The 27,149-nt window shown below is 40.4% G+C and overlaps 1 protein-coding gene across 1 annotated transcript in view; it reads right to left on the bottom strand.

Moving 5' to 3' along the window:
* Positions 1–12,214: 12,214 nt before the first annotated feature.
* Positions 12,215–27,149, bottom strand: part of LOC124622109 (sorbitol dehydrogenase-like) — a 120,195-nt gene continuing 105,260 nt past the window's right edge. Inside the window, exon 8 of the mRNA XM_047147717.1 lies at positions 12,215–12,511. Within this exon, the coding sequence (XP_047003673.1) occupies positions 12,352–12,511 (160 nt within the window). The 3' untranslated portion in view covers positions 12,215–12,351. The remainder of the gene's footprint in view (positions 12,512–27,149) is intronic.

Genomic DNA, 27,149 nt, shown 5'->3' with positions numbered 1-27,149 from the left:
CTGTTTTCACTGTACTACCACCTCGTTATGTTAATTCCAGTTACTGGTGTCACTGAGTTGCCGCCTTGCCTACCGGGTGAGCGGCAGCAGAGGCGCTTATCAATATAAGCCCTGCCGTTTTATCTATGCTGGACTGCTATCACTTCCCGGTCGTCCTGTGTTATGAGTTAGTTCGGACCTGGCAGTGTTTGAGTTGGCACGCGGCACAAGTTCAGTCGGGGCGTGGCAGCAGTGAGGTCCGGACTGCCAAGACTCGCCCGACGGTTGCCGACACACATGTTTGGAGTGGCGACGACTTTGGTTGGTCGTCTTGCCGGAAGACGTATATTTGGCCGGTGGTCCCTTGTGGGTTGGCTGTGTGTGCCGACTCGTGATTCGACCCTGTTATTGTACAGTCACTGCCGTTAGCATTGTCTGGTTCTTCGTGCAAGTGTTCGTGAAATTGTGTGTAGTTAGTGTGATTTTGATTGACGAGTTATTTTAAATGTTGTCGGCATACTGGCTCTGAGGAGTCTGTCGGGTGGTGTGGAGCAGCGAGGAATTCTCGGCGGGGCATAGTTGGACGGGGCCCGCTGGCGGTCTCTACGCGGTGTCGGATTGTGTGGCGCTGTTCCCACTGCTACGAGGTCCGTGGCTCACCGGTCCTGGACACGAAAGTTGAGTTTTGATTTAACCTACCAGCTAGTCAAGACTGTTCACATTGTGTCGTTTGGAGTTCGTTGTCGGCTGTAGGGATATTCCCGCGAGAAACAACGTGGTTTTCAAGTTGGAAAATTCTAGCCACCCTCCGGTGGAGTTTCACTGTATTTGGTTATTTGAATTGAAGTGCACCAGGGGAATCTTCTGCCATGTGGCCGTTAACGTTCCGGTTACCTGCCCTGACCGTTGACGTAAATTTCAGGCAACGTAGTTTCCCCATCGTGTTGTTGCTGTCCAGCATGGTGTGTAGTTTGACAGCTCCGTGTATGATTGGTTGTGGGCGCCAATATCTTCTACGTTATTCCGTTGAACTCCCTGTTGCGCCCTGATCGGGTGAAGTGGAAGTTATCTTGTCGGTAGGTCCGCTGACTGACTGTCGGTTGGGTTGTCGTCGGATCGTGAATGGTTGGCCCGACTGCCTGTCTCACCTAAGCGAGCATTAGTGTTTGAATCACAGGCCGACCCTCGAACATCTGGGCGCCCTAGTGTGTACTGCTCCATTTTTTAATTTGTTCTTGTTGTTAGTACTTGTATGGCTTCTAGCTGATTTTGGTTTTAGATTAGAGTTGTTTTCTTCTTAAGGCTTTCAGCCTAGTTTAAAGTACTGTTTCACGTAAACCCTTTGGGATTTTAAAAATTTTTAGGTTGTTGAATTTTTGAGTCTTCGGCCTTCAGCCGATTTTGAGTTTCAGCTGTTTGTTCTTAAAGCCTTTAGCCTAAATTAAAGAACTGTTTCACGTAAAGCCTTTGGTATTTTTTTTAAAAAAATTATTTTTTGGAGTTTCAAGTGTTAGGCCTCCAGCCGATTTGAATTTAACTTGTTTACTTCAGCCTAACTAAAGAACTGTTTTAAGATAAGGCTTGCCTTTTAAATTTCTGATTATGCTTGTATTTTAAGTTATTGGCCTTAAGGCGTTTTTAAATTAAAGTGCCTTTAAGCCGGTAATTAAGACCCAAAGATTAAAGCTCTGTGTTTAAAAAAATATATTTATTTTGCGGGGGGGGGGGCTCTTGTAATCTTTGATCAAATAATAAAGTTGTATTTTCGAGTGTAACTGGCAGCCCCTTATTTGGGCCCTTTTCCACAATTTATACTATCTGTCCTGTGCTGCGGGATTAGCAGGGCGCCTCAGCTTAGTTTCTTACCTCTATAGTTACCTGTTGTGTACATAGTTCCGCGTAGTCAGCGCGTACACGACTTTCCCACTAGAGCGCGCCCCACTAAGCACAACAGCGCAGGCGCAGCGCTCGTCCGTCTCCGCACTACGAGATGGCACTGTCTTAGAGACGGACCAAATTCTGCTTCCGCCGATCCGCGTATTAATATGTAACGCAGCCAATGAGATTGCTGCTAACGTAGAACTTTTTCTCCTCGCGGATCACACTCGCGCAGCTCGAGGTATTATAGCGAGTGTACAGACCTCCGATTAGTCATTCTGCATTAGTCTGCATTTGTCTGCACCAGTCTGCATTAGTCTGTATCAGTCTATAGTCAAGTTTCAGTCTGCACCTAATAAGATTACCATATTCCTGTACATAGCCATGAAGATAAATGAATAGACACTTTGTCAAGTATCAGAGATATGCGAGAATAAGATTAACGTACCAAGACCAAAGGAACTTCAGATTGTCAATTGTAAACAGCATCCAGAATCAAGTTACGTAATGTCTGTCCTTTTTATTATTTTAATAAATGTGTGTGAAAATTAATCAAGTTCTGTTTAAACTTGGTCACCGTCAATCTGCTACTCTAAGCGTGCAAGTGGCATTTCTATCGTCTGACCTAATGGCAGAAGATAAACACGCCACGATAAGACCACGAGACATATTGCTGACACTCGCCTACTTCGTTAGAACGACCAGTCAAATAATCTGATGGTGTGTGTATCGAAGGTCTTACAGTACGCACACCACATTACCCATCAACCGCACAACGTCGTTTTGAATATAAATAGATTTTGCAATTTACATAGCATTAGAGAAGTCTTTCCTTGATTAGAAACGTCACCTTTGTTTGCTGTATTTAAGAGACGCAAAGGTGAAACTGGTCTCACATTGTCGGGAACTTGATTAGCTTTTTTGTAGACTGTGTTAACGTGACCATAGTACTGTGATGACTAGTGTAATATCGGATAATAAAGATAATAATGCCAAAACGACTGGAACAATATCAAGAGTACGTTCCCTGATCATGCTATTGTAATAGGGAGAAACTTCTACTTGACATCTATAGAATGGGTCAGTCACGCAATGAAAACAGGTGCCTGAGAAAGGGATTTGTGTAAGACTGCTCTGAATGCCTTGCCTGAAAATTACTTCGAGCATAGACACTGCGCGACACAATGATAGGATCACTTCCCTGAAATCCTGTAATTACCAACGATTGCATCACGTGAACCTGAAATTTGGCTCAAAGGTGTGTGCAACCTCCCTCTGTATTGGTGGAAAAGCGTGGCACCCTGTGACGTTACCCTCGGCCTCGACGACGCTTCGAACAGCAAAGGTGCCGACACAAGCGAAGAAAAGGCCACTGCTCAGAAGTTCATTCGACCGGTAAAGGTGGTTAATGACGCCACATTGGTACCAAACTTCGCCACAATTCTGCCCAATGGTACCGTGAACGTATCACACGATGGGAAAGTCGCCTCAGCCCCTTTTACCCAAATTTAACTCCTTATGACGCCTATGCAATGGAGGTTAGGACGGCGACGCAGAGAGTTGAAATCATGCTGTTTTTTCATGAGTGGTCGCGGAAAATATTCCACACACCGCTGCTCAGAATCGCAACGAAAAGGCCTGAGTGGGTTGCATAAAGGACCTCAATGAAACCACCTCTTTCCTTGGGGCGTTGATTACCACACATTCCGCTATCGAAAACGACAGTTCGCAGAGCCTTGAGCAACGGGAAGACGTCTTCCAAAACTTTTGACGCAACCTTTGAAACTGCTGACGCCCTCCGACATTCCAATCCTTCTCTAAGGATAGTGTGAGGCTGTGAGTGCAGCGCGACTACAGTTTTTGCTCTCGTGTACAGTTTGAAACCACTAGCGACCGTTCAACATCATTCTCCGAAATTCGAACGTGATAAGAAGTAGCAAAGGGTGCTTATGCTTTTTCATCCCTCCTTTTTCGCGTCATCCTGTGGCTTGATTACTGGGGGTTTTGTCTTTAACTCACTCGTGAATGAAACGGCAGAGTATCCTGCTAAGACCCCTCAGTTCGGCAAAACTCTCGATGCCACGAACCCGCCTTTGTTGACCACCATAAAAACATACCTGTGCAGACAGCACCCACGACGAGAGTCCCAGGAGTCTGCAAGCAGGCTACTAGGCCTCTCTTCGGAAGCTATACTCTTGCAGCGGACGATACTGCTACCTGTATGAAGGTTTCATAGCCAAAACACAGTAGTGAAACGCAGGAAGATCTTTAGAGTATCTATTATTTGTGCAGGGACTGCCATTTGGCTCTCAAAGTGAATAAATGAAACTTATTGAGAATAGTAGGTGATGAGACTGTCAGACTGCAATATTGGCGACAAAACACTTTTTTTTGTTGATCTCATTTTGTTTTTGATATGACGGGCGTCCCATGACGCTTGTTCAAGTTTATCATCGTTCCATTAACTCAGCTTTTTGTTACAGAGGGCGGGTAACCATCTGACCGAACACGCTGAGCTATCGTGCCGGCAACAGTGGAAATAGTAATTACCGTAAAATATCTGCGAGTAATGATCGGGAGCTCCCTAAACTGGAATGACCACATAAAACGAATTGTAGGAGAAACAGTGCCAGACTGAAATTTAGTGGCAGAATGTAGAGGAAACGTAATTCATCCACGAAATAAACAGTTTATAGGACACTTTTTCCACAGATTCTTGGGCGATGGTTAATCAGCGAGGAACACTTACCATCTAGAATTAACAGGAGAGGGAGAGAAGTTTCAACACCAATACCTCTTTATTCTCACGAAGTAATGAGTGCTATGACAAGGGATCTCCTATTGATTTCATATTTCTAGATTTCCAGAAGGCTTTAGACACAGTTCCTCACGAACGACTTCTAATCAAGTTAAGTGCCAGCGGACTAGTGTCTCGGTTGAGAAACTGGAGTCTTGATTTCCTGTCGGAAAGATCACAGTTCGCTGTAACTGGCGGGAAGTAATCGAATAAAACAGAAGTGATATCTGACGTTCCCCAAGGAAGTGTTATAGGCACTCTTCTGTTTGTACTCTACATAAACGATTTAGGAGAGAATCTGGGCAGCCATTCCGGCCGGGGTGGCCGAGCGGTTCTAGGCGCTACAGTCTGGAACCGCGCGACCGCTACGGTCGCAGGTTCGAATCCTGCCTCGGGCATGGGTGTGTGTGATGTCCTTAGGTTAGTTAGGTTGAAGTAGTTCTAAGTTCTAGGGGACTGATGACCTCAGAAGTTAAGTCCCATAGTACTCAGAGCCATTTTTTTTTGAGCAGCCATCTTAGATTGCCTACAGATGACGCTGTCATTTATCGCCTTGTAAAGTCATTAAATTATCAAAACCAATAGCAAAATAGATTAGACAAGATACCTGTCTGGTACGAAAAGTGACGATTGACCATAAATAACGAATACTGTGCCGTCATCCACATGAGTAATAAATGGAATCCGTTAAAGTTAGGTTACGTAATACATCACACAAGTCTAAACCTGTCAATTCAACCAAATACCTAGGAATTACAATTGCGAACAACTGCAATTGACACGATGACATAGATAATGTTGTGAGGAAGGCAAATTAAAAACTTGGAAGATGCAACGGGTCTACTAAAGAAGTATGCTTGTCCTTCCTCTGCTAGAGTACTACTGTGCAGTACGGGCTCCTTACCCGATTGGACTGAGAGAGGACGTCGCCAAAGTTCAAAGAAGGGCAGCTCGTTTTGTCTTATCACAAAATAGGGGAGAGAATGTCGCGGACATGGTACGTGAATTCGGCTGCCAATCATTAAAACTAAGGTGTGTTTCGTTGTGGAGAGTTCTTTTCGGGTAATTTCAGTCTCCAAAGTTCTACTCCAAACATGGCACCCATCTACATATCGAGTGTGGAACGGCAAAGAAATAGTGCGAAAGTGGTTCGAAGAATCCTCCGCCAGGCACTTAAGTGGGAACCGTAGAGTTGTCATGTAGACGTAGAGGAGCGGCACGATTCGTCACGGGGTCGTTTAGTCAGCGCGATCGCGCTACGTGGAAGCTCAACACACTCCAGTGCCAGACGCTTCCAGAAATTCAAAGAGAAGAAGAGTCGGGATGCATATTACTTCGCCCCCTCCCCCCCCCCCCCTCCTGCACCCACACAAATATGTCTTGTGAAATTATCATGAGAAAATATTATTGCTGTCACCTACTTCCAGGTACTCCATATCAGCGATCTCAGTAGTCATTAGACATCGTGAGAGAGCAGAATGGGGCGCTCCGCGAAACTCGCGGACTTCGAACGTTGTCAGGTGGTCGGGTGTCACTTGTGTCACATGCCTGTACGCGAAATTTCCATTCTCCTGAACATCCCTAGGTCAACCGTTCCCGATTTCATAGTGAAGTGTTAACGTGAAGGGACACGTACAGCACAAAAACATACAGGCCGACTCCGTCTGTTGACTGACAGAGACCGCCGACAGTTGAAGAGGGTTGTAGTGTGTATCCAGACCATCACACAGAAATTCCAAACTGCATCAGGATGCACTGCAAGTACTATGACAGTTAGTCGGGAGGTGAGAAAACTTGGATTTCATGGTCGAGCAGCTGCTCATAAGCCAAACGACGCCTCACCTGGTGTAAGGAGCGTAAACACTGGACGATTGAAAAATGGAAAAACGTTGTGTGGAGTGACAAATCACTGTACACAATGTGGCGATCCGATGGCAGGGTATGGATATGGCGAATGCCCGGTGAAAGTCATCTGCCAGCGTGTGTAGTGCCAACAGTAAAACACGGAGGCGGTGGTGTTATGGTGTGGTCGTGTTTTTCATGGAGGGGGCTTGCACCGCTTGTTGTTTTGCGTGGCACTATCACAGCACAGGCCTACAATGATGTTTTTAGCACCTTCTTGCTTCTAACTTTTGAAGAGCAATTGGGGGTTGGCGATTGCATCTTTCAAGATCGAGCACCTGTTATAATGGACGGCCAGAGGCGCAGTGGTTACACAACAATAACATCCCTGTAATGGTCTGGCCTGCATAGTGTCCTGACCTGAATCCTATACGGCACGTTTAGGATGTTTTGGAACGCCGACTTCGTGCCAGGCCTCACCGCCTGACATTGATACCACTCCTCAGTGTACCACTTCGTGAAGTATGGGCTGCCATTCCCCAAGAAACCTTCCAGCACCTGATTGAACGTATGCCTGCGAGAGTGAAAGCTGTCATCAAGGCCAACACCACATTGAATTCCAGCATTACCGATGGAGGGCGCCACGAGCTTGTAAGTCAGTTTCAGCCTGGTGTCCGGATACTTTTGATCACATAGTGTATCGATTTCGTCTCGGTTAATTGCCGGCCGAGTACAATCCACCAATGACCGGACGACAAAGGACAGAAGCATACTCAGAAGATAGAGGAGCAGCTCTCGCCCACTTGGTTAAAGAACGTCGTCCAGGGCTGACTTAGACAGGGCACGTCGTTTAGTGAACTCTTTGATGTGAACAGACAGTTGTAAATTGCATTAGCTATGTAGTGTGAAGTTTACCTTTTTTGCGTTATATTACATGGAGTGCTGCAGACTTCCTTATTCTACAACTCACAAAGACAAGTAAACCTTTTTCACTCATTTGTGTGACTTTGCTACTAAATTGTTGGAGTGTTGTAGAACCTTCGTTCTCCTATCCTGTTACTTTTACCCTGGGGCATAGCTTCGTAATAGACGAGGGAGATATTGTCTCAGCGGTGTACTGCAACAGAAGCCGTTTCGCGAAATCACAACCTCGGCCTACCGTAACAACAGTGAAAACTCGGCCGCCACGGCAGTAGGGACGAGGCCTTTACAAAACTGGCCAGGAGGGTTTACAAAAGAAACTGGATGTCACACGGAGCGTTATCGACAGCCATCCTTGCCAAGCGCCGTTCATTAATAGAGGAGCAGCTTACGGACGCCCAACGTCGTGGTTATCTGCATTCGTAATTAGAAGATGAAAGTAAATAACACGAGTGGTACTAGAAGTAACCACCGCCACACACCGTACGGTGACTCGCGGAGTATAAATGTAGAGGTAGAGGAGAAATAATTGTTGAGCAGCAAATTCCAGCATGTACTCTGGTATTACAAAATTCGATCTCTAATATCAGAGAAGAAAAAAATTCTGGTAACGCCATATGCATACTGCCCAACGTCTAGAAAGTTTGGTAGGAGTGAAACAGATTCGTAAGTAGAGCACTTATAACTTACTAACCGAAATAGTTTGACCTTTAAGGGTGTAAGCAGTAAGAAAGTATTTTGTTGTAAGTCTCATTATAACGATGAAAATAAGATATATTTGTGATACATTACACAAACTCTTTTTGTGCTTTCTTTTTGCTTGTATAAATCGCAGAGTCCTTCAGACTTAGATACCCAAGAACGACAACCTTAAGAGGGACTTAGTAGCTGGTAGTTCATCACGTGTATTTTTTTTCTTTGACGAGGGCAGCATCACCAGTGCTGTAATTAAGTAGCTAAGTTATGAATTTGAGATTTAAAGTAGTCTTGTGACAAGAAATTTGTACAATAATCCGATCAAACATCACCGTTTTGTTTGCGAATTCGCAATTCTCGAACCATTCGGTTTGACTGACGACTGTATCAGACCTCCAATGTTTTCTAGAGAAGAAAATACTTCAGTTTCTTACCATTTCAAAAATTATTTTATACTCTGGGCATCCGCAGCTGTTGAAGGGCATGATGTTAAGAAGGATTCCGCGGACAGCTTATTGGTGCACAACCCGTTTTGCGGCCCAGAAACAAATCATCAGGTGCAACCTACGTGTTAAAGAACAATATACAATGTCTCAACTTTGTGGAGTATTAAAATTAATAAAGGTAATACATACAATGTTAAACGGTCATATGTACCCATCGCTCCTGGTCAAGATATATTATTCAGTGACTGTTATCTACATTAAATTGGCGAACGAAGGGTGGCAACCTTGTGATCAATTAATTTCGTTAAAATTGCTACTGGATGGATCATGTAGTTAAGGACCCTTGTTTTCCGATTTGACTGCATCTAAATGAAGAAAAAATATTTTATGCTAAGAAGACGCTAATGCAATTTTTAGAAAAGCTATAAATTAGCCATTAATAATGTGAGTTGTCAGGATACAATGTAAATTACCATGTAGAACGATATAAGGTGGTACTTTCTTACCTGTGTGACGGCAGGATAATTCTGTCTGTGCTGAGAATAGAAGAAGCGACTAAGACGGGCTAACAGACTGGCAGAACGGAAACTATCTTGTGAACGGTGTGACGTCATGTAGTCATGACTAGGAGCGCTCTCCCTTTACAAGTAAGTTTAATACAGAATTTTGCTACGTATTAACACTTATTATATAAACAACGACAATTAGCTGGAATTTTATATTTTTTTAATTCTGATTATTCAAAGTGAACTGTACATTATCTTTTTTACATCAAAAAATCTCTGTTTCCTGTAATATATTCACAATACGGCTTTTTTTTTCTTTTTGTGAAGTATTTTTAAGTTTTCTGAAGGGCTTGTGATGCTGTGCCCCCTATTTAAGCTGCGGTGTCCTTAAAATCTTGTGAAATGACCATCCGTTTGCCCTACAATTGCATACAATGGAGTATACACCCAGGTCATTACATTTATTTACCACATTTTTTCCTTACGTTTGAATTTTCTACCTAGGTCGGAGGAAGTAAAATACGCTGGAACGATGTTTGTTACGTCTCGTGCCTATTTTTTCGGATAGTGCACCTAAATATGGTACACTACTAAAATTAGTGTGTTCTTTTGTCTGATCGTCTGGTCTAAGGGTTAGAAGATCCGTCTCTGTGACTGTTGTGACCGTTAGGTACGAGATTTGGAACCCTGTTTCAACCGTTCGCATGTTTTGAAAAATTATTTTTTATACTCTTTTTACCGTCCTGTTTGTCCGGTCTTGTTGTTTTCTTCTGGAATAGTTTATTTTTATCATTATTGCTGTAAATTTCAACTTCTTGTATGATTAATATCTCCGCATTTTGCCTGGTATTTGATTTTACAGAGAAACTCAGCTGCTTGTCTCGACATACTACTTCAAACGATTGTCAGAAGTGTTTATTTCAATCACCAAAGAAGTTGTTCTTGCATCAAGCCGCTTTTTATTTGTAACAAATACTTTATTTCATTGGGAATTAGCTAATCTGAATCCGTTGATATTATCATGGAACACCACAAAAAATACGTTGCAAGCTTCCGTTTGTCAGTATGTCATGAACCACACAAGAGCATGAGATTATCAACGTGCAAAGGCGTTACATATTTCTGTCCAATGGCGTATCATCGTACATTCACAGACCCAGTGTTCTGTATCCAACACATGCATCTCTCTAATCTGGATACAGAACTTGGTATCTGCGAACGTACAACATTACATCATTTAATGAGACATTAATTCTAGCTTATCCTTTAAAAGCCTGCAACGACAACTGTACCTATAATAATTTTTTTCTTTATGAATTTAGATAAATTAATATAAGCAAGGTTTTAAAAATTTTTTTTTCGGTTAGTATCGTTATGTTAAAGAGACTGTGAGCAACTTTTGAAATGAATATTATTATTTATGTTAGATTTCAAATAATGTGGTAATCAAAGGAAAGTGTGTTTAATGTTAAAACTATTGTAAGATGTGAAAATTGTAATTTATACACTTGGTCCATACGTAGGTAATGCATTAGGATATGTGTAGTAGAAAACCTGTGGTGAATACCCTACCTGTAGGGGAGCGGGAAAAGGTGGAGGCAGGCGAGGCGGGAAAACGCACACTGGCGCGGTTCGGCACAACGGGCACAGTATTACAGTCGGAGGCGAGCAACAGTCGGAAGTACACGTACTGTACCGAGGAGGCTACCCAGGAAAAGTGGATTCCATCGAGCCTCGGATGAACCGATTCCGATGACTACTTGCCATGGCTATATTCTGAGGCACGAAATTGGAAAGATTACGACGCTAAGAAGATGGAAAGTGCCGATGTTGTGTGAGCCTTAGCCGTGCTTGTATGTGTGCCGTGCTGCCCGCTATCTCGCTGCCCGCCAACCGCCGCACCGACTTGCACAGGTCAAACATTTATTTCATCTTTAGAAGTGTATCTGTGTGGACCAGTGTCGAAAATGTTTCTGACTGTTCAATAATAACGTGACTTTTACCAGAATTGCATTAGCCATGACTTATCCTGATCACTGACCTAGACAGGATCCTTACCTCGTATTGTGCAACCCGAGTATCCTAAACTGAAAGTTTAATGTTAGTGTTAATGAAAATTATCAGCAGATTAATCTATGCCATAAAGGAGCCTAAAATTTCTATGTGTCATTGCAAATGTTGAGAAAGAACAAAGCTGTGACTAAATTGGAAGAGAGTTTTTGTTGGATTGAGTTAGCGATGTTATTTAATTAATTTGAGACAGAAATAATGACAGTTAAATTATTCAGAAGTAAGACAAAAGAGTAGTTATCCATAGATTGATAATTCTGAGTGTTAATTTGCCTTCAGTACTTAACAGTTTCAGTATAACGACTATAACAGTTTCAGGCCCCCCCCCCCCTTCTCTTGTCCATTCTTGCAAACCTTGAAATGTGTTGATCAGATTTGACCAGTAAAGCTAAATTATATATTAATCCTAAGTGTATTAGTGTTTGTCCATCCTTAATAGTGACGTAGTGTGTGTACTTTCGAGATTGCTAATGCTAGGGCAATCTATGCCCGATTTCAGTCTGACCAAAATACAAAATGTAGTTCGTAGTAATCATTGCTGTGTGGTGTTGTGTATTTATAGCTCGTTCAAATTAGTACTAAAAGAGAAAACTTTAGTTCAGTGGATTTTTCTGGTTCCAAATTTTGCCGTATAACGCAACTTTACTACGTGTAGTTATGCTTGTACATGCACCCACTTGTACAAGGAAAAACTCACTCATTGCCTAAGTAGGCTGGCGACCGAATTGTTAATTACAGGTAGCATCTACTGTGTGTACTTCTTGTCCATGCGAAAGAGTAATTATACTTTACATTTGCTTGATGCATCACTGTAGTTATTGACTGAGTATAAGTCCGATCTTGCTTCTATTAGGTACACGCGGTCAACTTATGTACTAAAATCCTTGTTTATAAGGTGAAGCCCGTGAACTTATTGCAGTACAGGCTTTATAGAGATAACGTACGTCCGAGCAGGGCGGAAGCGTTACAAGCCTCTTCGATACCGTGGCGTTTGTTCCATTAGATGTTAGCCCGTATTGGGGAAGTAACACTGCAAATTGTAAGCAATCAGAAAATATCTTCAACAGCACGACACGATATTCATGGAATCAAAAACTATAATCACAAATGACGATGCAGTACATGTCGAACTCTTAAGGTCAGTCACTCATAATGTTTCATGTCCATAAGTTTTCCATAAAATTAGATTGTAGACTTTGAATGCTGAGATTTTGTCCTAATCTTTGTTGCAATGGATCATGATTTTGATAGGATTTCCTTCCCCAGAAACAGCAGTTGAGAAGGCTTTCAAGGTGTCCTTCATGTTGAAGTTATGTGTAATCAGACCTTTGACATTTGTTTTCCCCGATGCGACAAGCTCTAAGGCCATGGGATATCTGCAAAAACACAAAAAAAAAATGTAAGTAATGGAAGAATTTAAGAACTGTATCGCAGAAATATATTTTTGCTCAGTCAACATTACATGTATTGATCTAGCGCGCACAAAAAATATTGTCGCCATTTCGCATTGATCTATAATAAATTCGTTGTTTACAAGCAGATTTATACTGAAGACTTGTTCTTCTTTTATTTCTAGTGATGAAGAAACTGTATGTTCTGTGCTTAAGTATAGTGAGCAAGAATTATTATTCTTTCTGTAATTACTCCGCGGAAACATGAAGAGTAGGCCGTTGCCACAGTGGGTAGGATAACAGAGATTGCAATTTTTAGAATGTTGCGTCGTTTTTTCCTCCCCTCACTGAGTCACTGTTTTCATCACTGTACGAACATGACCAAATTTTTCAAATCAAGTTCTGTTTCAGCTAAGAGGTATTTATAATTGCTGATTATAACATTAGTCTAAAAGACTTAACAAATGTGTCACTGTTAAGATACATTTGCTCGAAAATCATTTAGAAAAATGTGAAACAAATGAAGAAGGAATGTGAGCTTTGTTTTCCATGGTGTCCATTCCGTAAAAAATTGATATTATTCTTATGTAATTTTATACACCCATATAAGCACTACACATGTTTCACATAGTGTACTGAAAATATGCCTGAAATATTTAAGTATTTAATCCCACGAGAAGGCAGTTGAGTTACAGTATCACGCAAATGAATATTTCGAAGTTAGGTGACATATTTGTTGCAACATTAATCACAAAAATAGCCTATAACAGTTATGGAATATTTCGTCGGAACTTGGAGGAATACAGAGACATAAAAATCTGAAATAAACAGTATTTATTTCCCACGATAATACCTATTTTATAGTTCGTTATAAACTGCCACTCGTCTTTCAAGGCAGGCAGGACTAAACATAAAAAACGCACATGCATAATGATGTAAACAAAAAAAACCTATGAACAAATGAATTTCACATTATATTCGAAAATCAAAAGTATGAAAGTGTCCAGTCAAAAACAGTACACAAGTGAGCACTGGCGCAGACCAATACGTTAACTAGATAAAATACTGACTGAGTAATAGTTCGTTTATTATTTTCTCATTGTAAGGCAATATACTTGTTGCGAACATTGCAGCTGTTCCACGCCCACATTCCATTGACTCTTTCCTCTCCTCTGCCCTCTCTGCTTTCTGCCTATTCTTCACATACAACAACATTACTTTGTCCATGTAAGGTAGTAGTCTGCGCCAGTACTTGGTTGTGCACTAGTTTGGCCAGCACATTCTCATACTTTCAGTCTTGGAACGTTATGTACAGTTTATTTGTTCGTAATTTTTGTGTATTTCAACAGTCTTTTATGTTTTTTTACGGATATGTAATCATAAAAGTCACATGTCTTTGGAAAAGTGATCTATGCATTCTATTCCGCTGATGTTCTGTGGGCTATCTTGTTAGTGTTAAGTTGCCTGAGGATGGCCTAAATACGGTTCGCAATTAATTACAAAATAAATATTAGTGTGCATCATCAATACTGTGTGGATCAGATTTTCATAAATAACCAGTAATTTAAGTATTTTACACGTAACAGCGAACATAACATTAAAATTTTAAAACATTCGGAAAATATGAAAACAGTACCACTAAAGAAAATACAGAGGAAGTAAGATTCTTACGTATTAAAACTACTGTTCCGTGGATGAATGATAAGCAATGAACGATGTTTATTCGACCGGTAAATTTTATAATAGAGCTCCATCATCATTTGTTGATAAATACTAGGTTACGTTAACTGAAGTGAATCTTTCATTCTTAGAACTTCAGACTAAGGGAACTGTGCCTTTTTGGGGATCCCATTACTTAGTTCAAAAATTGTTCAAATGGCTCAGAGCACTATGGGACTTAACATCTACGGTCATCACGAGGCAGAGAAAATCCCTGACCCCGCCGGGAATCGAACCCGGAACCCGGGCGCGGGAAGCGAGAACGCTACCGCACGACCACGAGCTGCGGACCATTAGTTAATATATGGCATCTCTGTCAGTCAATACCATTCTAAAAATACGTATAATTGATCAAAACTGGTTAAACAATCTTATAAAATCCATATACGTCAGGGTGTAGTCTGTCGTCCGCACTTTTTTTAGTATATAATATAATGGCTCTGAGAACTATGGGACTTAACTACTGTGGTCATCAGTCCCCTAGAACTTAGAACTACTTAAACTTAACTAACGTAAGGACATCACACACATCCATGCCCGAGGCAGGATTCGAACCTGCGACCGTAGCGGTCGTGCGGTTTTTTTTTTTTTTTTTTTTTAGTATACGTATATATTAAATATTTGTTCGTTCAAATTCAAATGGCTCTGAGCGCTATGGGAGTTAACATCTGAGGTTATCAGTCCCCTAGAACTTAGAACTACTTACACCTAACTAACCTAAGGACATCACACACATCCATTCCCGAGGCAGGATTTAAACCTGCGACCGTAGCGGTCTCGTGGTTCCAGACTGAAACACCTAGAACCGCTCGGCCACAGAGGCCGGCATTGGTTCGTTCGCTGACGATCAGTTAACTGTATATAATAATGACAATAAACTGCAAACTGCTGTCCACAAGCTGAACTTACTATGATACATGAGGCTACAAGAAAATAGGAGACCTTACTGATAACAGATATTACAAGGGTATTCAAAATGCTCTTGGCACTTTCAAGTAATTGGAAAACATATTTCCATTGAAGCAAGGTATTATATGATTATATGCATGGAAACAACAACTCAAGGATTTTTTTTGTCACAGTGATCTCCAGCAACAGGGCTGCTAGACCAACGGAAAAGGCATTTTGCGTGATCAAATCGTGCAAGAGTGAGCCCGCAACCGCTTATCAATGCAATGTTTCTCGCCATGTGTAATGACTTGGAGCAGCTGAATCCGATATGGTTTCATTCGCAGGCTTTTTCTCAGCACTCTTCAAAACAGTCGACTTCAGAATACCTGGGTCGCGACTGCCACTGGATACTGACGTTTGAAGATTGCTATGGAATGTTTTCTTCATTCGTTCAGACAGTTCCATCATGTTGACTGCAGCCTCCTGGTCTTGTCTTTGCAAAGACTTCTGCTCTCTTAAAGTGCTATTCCCACTCGTATATGGACTGTCTGCCAGGTGGAGCCTTGTTAAATGGGTCCCAAAATTTACGACGCACTGCGGTGACAGACTTGTTCTTGCGGAACTCGCATCACGCAAAACCCCTTCATCACTGGTCTAGCAACGATACTGATGGAAGTCAGTGTAATAAAAAAATCTTCCTGAGTTGCGTAATGTGCTAAGCAACAGAGTAGTGGAGCAGTGTGCTGCAAGTTTATTGCTGATATCTGTTTAAAGTAAGCCGGCTGGGGTGGCCGAACGGTTCTAGGTGCTACAGTCTGGAACCGCGCGACCGCTGCGGTCGCAGGTTCAAATCCTGCATCGGGCATGGGTGTGTGTGATGTCCTTAGGTTAGTTAGGTTTAAGTAGTTCTACGTTCTAGGGGACTAATGACCTCAGAAGTTAAGTCCCATAGCGCTCAGAGCCATTTGTTTAAACTAAGCTTTGGAACACCAGTTATGAAGTCAGAAAACCAAGTATGTGAGTCAAGATTACAAATTCGATGAATTTCAGTCACTTCAGTGATTCTATAAGCTACCAAATCATCCAGCAGATTTACGGATTATATAAGTTAGTGTTTTTAAAAGTTATTAACTAACCCTCATGTGCTCATAAGTTTACTTGAAATGTGAATAGCAGAAGAACCATAATGAGAAAATAAGTGTATGGGAACATATGAAGGAATCCTGCATCGTCGTAGAGGTGATTGCCGTTGCATTCCTCCGACCTGTTAGGAAGTATTAAGTATGTACGTTTTTTTGATGTTGCTGAGAAACAGTCATACAATAATTGTTAAATTGACACACCGCCATTTGACTATATTACGACCCAGGTTTCGGCTTTTTATGCCATTTTCAAGGGATAAACTCAATTTCATGAAAATGGCATAAAAGGCCGAAACCTGGGTCGTAATTAAATAAAGAACAATATAGTCAAATGAAGGTGTCTTAATGTAAATAAAAGTGTGTATCTGTGTCGTGTGGATGACTGTGATGAGGGATAAATTCTAGTGTCAGATTCCACGCGTCGGCTTTGAGCAATGACGTCATACCTAAGGCAAAGACGCTACGTACAGGCAATCTATGAAAGCAACGGATCATACTCGTGAACAAACGAATGTAGAATTCGATAAAATTACCATCACATTTCACGCAGTTATTTACTTAGTCGTGAATTACATCGAAATGAATTAAAGATAACGGAAATAATTAAGAACAAGAATTAAAAACAAATTTTCATGTCTAGTAAGCAGTATTCTCGTAACTTATGAGAGCAGAAAAGCACAGAGAACCTTTAAATTGATTTACAGCAAAGCGCGTAGCAATTACAAGTGCATAAATCCTATTATCCTACATTTTAGTGCACACACCTGCTGAAAATAGCGTTAATTTTATTATTAGGTACTGAATCTAACGGTAGACGTGCAGGAAAGTTGCAGTTTTTGCGGGGAGAAACTAAAATGTAAGAGAAAACTGGAGGATGAAATGAATGACAACAAATACGAAACAGTAGCATGAAATGTGGAGAAACCGACACAATAAATTCTAAAAGAAAAGCCAGTACACAACTAACGAATATCTACAAAAAAATGACGAATGTTGGAATCGACAACTAGAATTAATTTACGTAGGTAAATTCAGTTACCAACCGCTCCATGATTCATACGTAACTAATTTTTCCAGGGGTAGTTTGCAATGAAACTAATAGCATTTCTACTTTTGTAATTGCTCTCTAAAACTACTGTATAACAAAAACTGGAATCCGTAACTAGAACTGGTCTTCTATATAGGTGAGTTCTAGTTACCGATTCCAGTATTAGTGACAAATAGTTCAGAGAGCAATTACAAGTGCAGAAATCCTATTAGCCTACCGTTTAGTTCACACACGTACTGAAAAAAATCTATCTAGATAATGAATATCGAATGGCTGGAATCGGTAACTAGAACTGGCCTATATAGGACGTCAAGTCTAATTATCGATTCAAACTATTCGATGGTTCATAATTTTGGACGGATTTCTGTATTTCTTACTGATCTCAGAACTGCTACGAGAATGTAACGAATGTTGTAGGTACAGCTTGCAAATTTTTATCTTTTTCGTAGCAGTGAAGAGAGTGATATCATATATAGAAATTCTGTAACACTTCAGCGCACACACTTGTTGTTAAAACAAATTAAATAACGAACCGAGGAAAGGTTGGAATCGATAACTAGAATTAACTTGTACAGGTCAATTGTAGTTACCGATTCCATTGTTTGTGAGACTCAATTTTTTGTGAATTTTCGATACTAGTGTACTAATCCCGTTAGATTTAATAATGTTGTTGTTGTTGTGGTCTTCAGTCCTGAGACTGGTTTGATGCAGCTCTCCACGCTACTCTATCCTGTGCAAGCTTCTTCATCTCCCAGTACCTACTGCAACCTACATCCTTCTGCATCTGCTTAGTGTATTCATCTCTTGGTCTCCCTCTACGATTTTTACCCTCCACGCTGCCCTCCAGTACTAAATTGGTGATCCCTTGATGCCTCAGAACATGTCCTACCAACCGATCCCTTCTTCTGGTCAAGTTGTGCCACAAACTTCTCCCCAATCCTATTCAATACTTCCTCATTAGTTATGTGATCTACCCATCTAATCTTCAGCATTCTTCTGTAGCACCACATTTCGAAAGTTTCTATTCTCTTCTTGTCCAAACTATTTATCGTCCATGTTTCACTTCCACACATGGCTACACTCCATACAAATACTTTCAGAAATGACTTCCTGACACTTAAATCTATACTCGATGTTAACAAATTTCTCTTCTTCAGAAACGCTTTCCTTGCCATTGCCAGTCTACATTTTATATGCTCTCTACTTCGACCATCATCAGTTATTTTGCTCCCCAAATAACAAAACTCCTTTACTACTTTAAGTGTCTCATTTCCTCATCTAATTCCCTCAGCATCACCCGACTTAATTCGAATACATTCCATTATCCTCATTTTGCTTTTGTTGATGTTCATCTTATATCCTCCTTTCAAGACACTGTCCATTCCATTCAACTGCTCTTCCAAGTCCTTTGCTGTCTCTGACAGTATTGCAATGTCATCGGCGAACCTCAAAGTTTTTATTTCTTCTCCATGGATTTTAATACCTACTCCGAATTTTTTTTTGTTTCCTTTACTGCTTGCTCAATATACAGATTGAACATCGGGAAGAGGCTACAACCCTGTCTTACTCCCTTCCCAACCACAGCTTCCCTTTCATGTCCCTCGACTCTTATAACTGCCATCTGGTTTCTGTACAAATTGTAAATAGCCTTTCGCTCCCTGTATTTTACACCCGCCACCTTTAGATTGTGAAAGAGAGTATTCCAGTCAACACTGTCAAAAGCTTTCTCTAAGTCTACAAATGCTAGAACCGTAGGTTTGCCTTTCCTTAATCTTTCTTCTAAGATAAGTCGTAAGGTCAATATTGCCTCACGTGTTCCAGTATTTCTTCGGAATCCAAACTGATCTTCCCCGAGGTCGGCTTCTACTAGTTTTTCCATTCGTCTGTAAAGAATTCGTGTTAGTATTTTGCAGCTGTGACTTATTAAACTGATAGTTCGGCAATTTTCACATCTGTCAACACCTGCTTTCTTTGGGATTGGAATTATTATATTCTTCTTGAATTCTGAGGGTACTTCGCCTGTCTCGTACATCTTGCTCACCAGATGGTAGAGTTTTGTCAGAACTGGCTCTCCCAAGGCCGTCAGTAGTTCTAATGGAATGTTGTCTACTCCCGGGGCCTTTTTTCGACTCAGGTCTTTCAGTGCTCTGTCAAACTCTTCACGCAGTATCGTATCTCCCATTTCATCTTCATCTACATCCTCTTCCATTTCCATAATATTGTCCTCAAGTACATCGCCCTTGTATAGACCCTCTATATACTCCTTCCACCTTTCTGCTTTCCCTTCTTTGCTTAGAACTGGGTTTCCATCTGAGCTCTTGATATTCATACAAGTCGGTCTCTTATCTCCAAAGGTCTCTTTAATTTTCCTGTAGGGAGTATCTATCTTACCCCTGGTGAGATAAGCCTCTACATCCTTACATTTGTCCTCTAGCCATCCCTGCTTAGCCATTTTGCACTTCCTGTCGATCTCATTTTTGAGACGTTTGTATTCCTTTTTGCCTCCTTCATTTACTGCATTTTTATATTTTCTCCTTTCATCAATAAAATACTGTATTTCTTCTGTTACCCAAGGATTTCTACTAGCCCTCGTCTTTTTACCTACTTGATCCTCTGCTGCCTTCACTACTTCATCCCTCAAAGCTACCCATTCTTCTTCTACTGTATTTCTTTCCCCCATTCCTGTCAATTGTTCCCTTATGCTCTCCCTGAAACTCTGTACAACCTCTGGTTCTTTCAGTTTATCCACGTCCCATTAATAATAATTAATAATCATTAAATAATTACATGTGTCGTATTACAAGTTAACAATATTTCACTGTGTTGTGACTTCATCAAGAGCCTATACTGTAATGGATTTAAAAGTTATCTGTGCTTTTTCTTACTGGTACAAATTACGATACTAATTTATTTCAGACATGTTAACTTTTCATGTTATTATTTATTTTTGTTACTTTTAATTCTTGGCAACATGTTTTGTGGCAAAGTAATTTTATCGTATGCTACATTCTTGTTTACGAAGATGATCAGTTGCTTTCAAAGATTGTCTCTATGTAGCCTCTCTGCCTTAGGTATAACGTCACTCGTCAAAGACGACGAGTGGAATCGGGCACTAGAGCTGACCCGTGATGAGTGCTTGTACAGTGTAGTGTTGGGTTTGTGTTGTTATGTACGTGGGCAAGAAAGAGGGCGATTCCCGATAACAGCGCATAGCCTACTACTCCTACACAAAGGGGGCCGCTGAGCTTAACGTCCCCATCCGACGGACGGCTTACCACCAACAGTGCCACATGCCCTCACTTTATGAGACACTGCGGAGAGGTTTAGAAAATAATCTGGGACATTGCCGGCCAAAGACTGGCGATCAGGAACATTACGTCACCACGTCTCCTCCTCTTGCCGGCCAAAGGCTGACACTGAAAGTTTTACACCAGTAGGATTTCATACGCCACCGCACAGGCGTGGGTTAGTGACCCCAGCTATGGAGGCGTTTAAGCTGCGCGTATATTTCTACCATTTTAGTTAAATTTAACAGTTGTTGTTTTCCACCTTCTATTTGCTTGGTCGCATGGAAAACCAATTAGAATACGAAAAGAGAGAGTGCCCTCATGGCTATCTGTGTATTCTATCTGTTAAATATCATGCGTCGATTTTTGTGTGAATTGCAGTAACATGCTATGACTGCATGTTAGCTACTGAATATTGTGACATAAATGTTACGTAGAAGTGTCGGAAAACAAACTGGTAGCGAAGATCTTCCTGTAACATGGGTATGTTGATGTATACTTGTGCTCGTTTCCATATTCCGAAAATGGTTTTGAATTGTTTGGAGAGAAAGAAAAATAGTTACCTGAATGGGCTGGAAACGACTTAGAAGTTTAACCCTCCGAAAGATTTGCAAGCGATTGTATAAAACACATATCCCAAGAGCAAGATCCATTAATCCGCTCTCGAAAGAGACCGTTGCAACTCCTTATTCTGAGAGACATCTGGTCCCTCAACTACCTTAGCTGTCTGAAACGTTGCCTGCTCCCCACCAGTAGGATGTGTAGTTTCGGTTTTCCCCTTCATTAATTGGCTATCCCTGGAGATGGCTGAGCCACCATTGCTAACGGCATAGAGATGTGAAATGCAACGGGAAACTACTACATTAAAGGTCCATCTGGATATCCCATGTGTAGCAGCCACGGCAGAATCTAATAATGTATGTATTCTTACTGATCGTGGGCTTTGGATCCCAAGATACGGCTGGAGGACAGCTGTGGCTTCTCAAGTCGTCTTTCAACGAAATCCTCACATAGAAGAAGAAGAAAAAGATAAATTTGACATTATCACATGGAATGTGCGAGCACTGTTAAATCCTGGTAAACTGGATGAAGTCAATAAGGTTGTGACGAAGTGTCAACGGCATATTTAGGTCTACATGAAACAAGATAGGATGGAAACGGTGACTCATTAGATGGTTTGAAAATATGTCGTACAGGAAACAAACATTAAGGAAGAATATAGTAACTATTAAATTAACAAAGAAATGCATGCGTAATGTAGTCAGCGCCTATCAGTAAGTGATAGGATATTAATGATAAACTTAAAAGCTAGCGCAGTTCACTTAACAGTAATCCAAGCACATTTACCAACAACAATAGTACCGATGAAGAAACAAAAAACGTTTATGACGCCATTGAACAATTAATGAAAATTATAAACAAAAGAAAATGCTATTCTCGTGGGAGATTGTAATGCATCGATAGACATACAAGAGAAACACAGTTTCACTAGTAAGTTCGCACTGGGAATAATTCAAGAGGTGAGAAATTATTAGAATTTCGTGAATAACATGAGATAGTTGTAAGAAATACATGTTATGAAACGTCAAAGAGAGGACACTGTATGTGGAAGACATCTGGTGACAACAGTAAATATATGACTGATTATATAATAGTAAAGCAGAGGTAAAGGAATCAAATGAAATGTAGTCACAGTTACCATATTGCTAATAGAGATTGTGATTATACACTTGTTTCAGCAAAGTGCAGTATCAGATTTAAGAAGCATCAGCTGAAATATCCAAATGAATGGGCAATGTATAAACTGAAGAATGTAGCGGTTGTGCAGGAACTGAAGCATGCAACGATGGATGTTATCAAGTCGAATATAACAAGTGCAGACGACAGACGTGTTAGGAATAAGGAAGTTAGAACCTAGAAGCCTTGAATGATCCAAGGAATATTGCAACTCAACTGGCAAAAGGAACAGCCTAAAAAAGAAAAGCCTTAATCAGTATAATGAAATAAAAATTAAGATAACATCAGTGTGCTATTTAAAAAAGAAAAGTGGCTATGAAAAATTAACAAAGAAATAGATGATTTTAAATGTGGAACACAGGACAAAGCTTGTTCAAAGATTAAATTATTGCAACGAAGACAGAGCACCAAGAATAACATAGTGAGAGATTAAAACGGGAAGCTGATATTTGACATAGAAGATGTAAGTGACAAATGGTAAGAGTATGTTGAAGATCTGTACAGTCTTTCTGAAAGTGGAAGTGTACATGAGTATACTGAAGATGAAAAACTAATTCATGAAAACAATAAGGGACCATAGATACGAAAGAAGACCTCTTCCTTGCACCAAACAGGTTAAAATCAAATTAAGCAATGCGTATAAATGACATCCCACCAGAGCTAAAAAAAATTCAAATGGCTCTGAGCACTATGGGACTCAACATCTGAGGTCATCAGTCCCCTAGAACTTAGAACTACTTAAACCTAACCAACCTAAGGACATCACAAACATCCATGCCCGAGGCAGGATTCGAACCTGCGACCGTAGCGGTCTTGCGGTTCCAGACTGCAGCGCCTTTAACCGCACGGCCACTTCGGCCAGCCCACCAGAGCTCTTACAGAATAGTTGTGACACCGTACAAAGTAAGTTATTTACTATGGTATCTAAATGTTATGAAGAGGTTATAACAACAGCCGACTTTAAAGAAAGAAGAGCTATTACCTAAGGACAAATGCAAAGGACTGCCCTTCTGTCACATGCATAAAAATATTGCTGTCAATAGTTAAAGAAAGGACGAAAAAGAAAATAGATTCCAACTTAGCCAATTATCAATGTGGCTTCAGACCAGGGAAAAGAACAGTAGAAGCAATATTAGCATTACGCCAGATTTTGTATGAAGATTAGAATTACAGAAATAAATGTATACAGGATTTTTGACCTAGAAGAAGTATCTGATATATATGGCTGGAAGTTGTTATTATTTAAAGCAATTCGCAAATTAAGGCTTGACTGGAAATACATGCCATTAATTTTGAGTACATACAAACGTTAACTGCATGTGAATGGTTGAAAGAAAGGAAACATAAATCAGAAGTTCAGTATGTTCATCGACGAGGCAACAGCGAAACAAAATTAGTGGTATTCACATGCACTGCATCAGATGTGACGATGATATTGCAGAAGTGATAAGAAAAAGAACTAAATAAATTGCTTAAGTTATTAAATCAGGAGACAACAGAAGTAAAACTAAAAATAAGTACCAAGAGACAAAAGTCATTGTTATAGACACGAAAGTAGGTGAATGTAAGTAGTGAGAAACTAGAGGAAATAACCGAATTTTGCTATTTCGGTAGTACTGTGAAGAAAAACAAAATGTGTCCTACGGAAATTAAGAGATGATTAGCACTGCCCAAGAGCGAATTCCAAAATAAGCTCTTTCACTGAACAAGCATACTAGCTTCCACACTGAGAAAAGATTTGTCAAGACTTTTGTGTGGAGCGTTCTGACAGAGAAGTCTGAAAGCTGGTCGTAAGCAAAGCAGGAAAAAGCTCACCTTGAAGGTGCGGAAATGTGGTTCTGGACTGAATGAGATCGTTCTACAAGAAACAGGAGAGAAAGAGGAACTGAAAATTATAGGCGAGCGTAAAGCAAAACTCACTGGCCACTTAATTTCACATGATATTTTCCTACAAAACATTTTCGAAGGCAAGAAAGAAAATGTGGGGGACGACGGAGAACACCCTTATCAGTGAGATGATGTGTTTCTCATGCGTTGAGATAATGACGACTGCCGAAAAGAGGCGGCTGTGTCTGCGAAGACAAAGCTCAGCTTTCATCACTTTCAGAGACCATACGTGACGTCTTTCCTTCTTTATGGCTCAATTTTATTCATGCCCTCTCTTCTTGTATTTTCTTTCGCCATGTGGAACACGTTTCATGGCGAGCAGCTGACATACCGCTCTAGCATTCTTTCCACACGGTCCTTCTATCTGTCTCTGTATTCGTCTATTATATATGTCATTGGTTCAAGTATTAACTCGTTTATAATTCTTGTATCTGTTATTATGTCTGATTTTGTACACCGTTTCCCATCTCGTAGTAAGCTCATTTCAGACGCTTGCATCTTACTTCTTTGTACTTTAGCAAGGATCAAGGTTCCACTGCTGCAGAGAAGTATAAGAACTGTCGTAGTTTTATACAATATAGTTTTTCTTACCTAATTTTTCAAAATTCTGTTTACAAAGTCAGATACATATTGAAATAATACAAGTCTTTTTACATACATTTTAATCGTCTAGATAATTTATTTGACTTGCAAGATAGTTAAAATGTGTTACATGTCCTGTTGTCTTGCCGTAAGAGTCAATTTTTCATCTTATATGTTCGACTACTCGCAAAACCATTCATTTTGCCTTACTGGTATTATTACGCTGTACGAAACACTGCAAGCAGCCACAACCTTTCTTGAAATAATTTTATTGTATCGTTTCGGGCGTGAGTCCATCGTCAGACGCTTGCATTGACCTCTTTGCAAGTTTTATATTTGTGTCCTAAAATATAACAAGGTTATTGTGATTGCAAATTTTTACACTTACATATGCACTATAAAAGCTCTCTTTTAAATATTATATGACAGAGATTTTATTTTATTTTACGATCCACGCTGATCAATGAACTGAACTAAATACGAGATGGCGGATACATTTGTCCACATCGGTTGCTGATTCGGTGGTCTAAAGAATGTGATATGTATACAGATATGGCACACTTCTGGAGTTACTGCAAAAGATGCTTCTTCGTAGTACAGATAATTTTATACGGTGTTATATTTAATTAATTAGGTTTGAAAGATGCTGGTAATGGTCAATAAAGAATTGTCTCTCTGTCAAGCAATTATTATTTCTGTCATTTCAAATTATAGGAGTTTTATGAACTTTCGCTGGTACAGTTGGTTCTTTAATTCTAGTTGATCATTTAATTCTAATATTTCTAATTCCTCAACAAATTCATTTGAAGTCCTTTTTCGGAAAAATGTAATACCTCTAAGTTTTCTTCGTTGCTTATCTCTGTGTTTCCGTGATGGACCAGTCAGAGAGCGAAAGTTGACTTACCTAAGTCATTGACCTTGAGAGCGCCCATGTGTTAACGGTATCGCACTTAAACTCGTACCAGTTCGGCCACTGTAAAATTTGTGGCACACAGAACAATTTCGTTTATAAGTGCCAGACCTGTGGTGTACCTAATTTTCCGAATTTAAGTGGTGAACCACTTTGGCTTCATTTCGTTGTCTGTGGAAAAACTAATTTTGATATTTTTGGCACAGAATAGTTTTCAGTCTGATCTGACACTTCAGTAATGAATAGTATGCAGGCATGTAAAACTTGCAAAGAAGTCAGTGCTACCGTCTGATGATGGGCTCAGGCCCGAAATTAGGAACGGTACAATAAAATCGTTTCGAGAAAACTTATGGCTCATCGCAGCATTTCCTACAGTGAAATTTACGAAAACAGCTGCGGTGTTCTATAACTATAATGAATCAAATAATCTTCATATTAGGTTCTTTGGACAGTGAGCTCAGCTTGAGGATAGTGGTACGCAGTTTGTTTTCATCAGCACATACAGTTAACTGATGAACTAAAGGTTTCCACTTTCTCAAGGAGTCATCAGTAAACTAATATGTGGAAAACCTCTGGAGAATGAATAAAGAACTTAAAAAGAAGCAATGGAGTTCATATATTCATACGGTAACTTTTATTTATTGCTTTTTTGTAGTTACAGGCACTTTTATGATTTTACATGTTTCCTTCGTTTCTGTCTTTTTGTAGCAAATTTCCAGCTTGGTTCTACAGGTACTTTTTCTTTTCAAATGTTGTCTTCTGATTACTAAATGAAAGGCTCAAAATGTCTACCATTAGCTCTAACGCAAGCTCATAAACGCTGCGTCATGGATTGTCTTACTCGCTCCAATATTTCAGGTGTCTGCTGTATCTGCTGAAATCCTTCTTGAACACATTGCCGAGGAATACCAACATTCACAGTAATTCCTGAATACACTATGTCCCTTAAATTCCCCCAAAAATAAAAAATCCAGAGGACTGAAATCAAGAGATCGAGCAGACCAAGAAGTTGCTGCCCTATGACCTATCCGTTTAGAATCTGGAAAACACTGATCTAAAATTGATTTTACTTGCAGAGTAAAATGAGGGGATACCCGATTGTGTGTGAACCCATGTTCTGACGCAACTTTAGTGTATGATGTTAGGAAGAACGCCGCTAACAGTTGGTAACAATATTTTTCATTAAAACACAACTAGTTTCGTGGCTTAAAGCCGCATCATCAGGTGCAACAACGTTAAAACGTCATCGCTCCTAGTCAAAATATATGCTATTCAGAGCCGGCTGCGGTGGCCGAGCGGTTCTAGGTGCGTCAGTCCGGAACCGCGCTGCTGCTACGTACGTAGGTTCGAATCCTACCTCGGGCATGGATGTGTGTGATGTCCTTAGGTTAGTTAGGTTTAAGTAGTTCTAAGTCTAGGG

The sequence above is a fragment of the Schistocerca americana genome, chromosome 7, assembly GCF_021461395.2.
Source record: "Schistocerca americana isolate TAMUIC-IGC-003095 chromosome 7, iqSchAmer2.1, whole genome shotgun sequence".
In the NCBI taxonomy this organism is placed as follows: domain Eukaryota; kingdom Metazoa; phylum Arthropoda; class Insecta; order Orthoptera; family Acrididae; genus Schistocerca; species Schistocerca americana.
The sequence above is the reverse complement of the archived record's forward strand: the minus strand, read 5'-3'. Positions and strand labels throughout refer to the sequence as shown.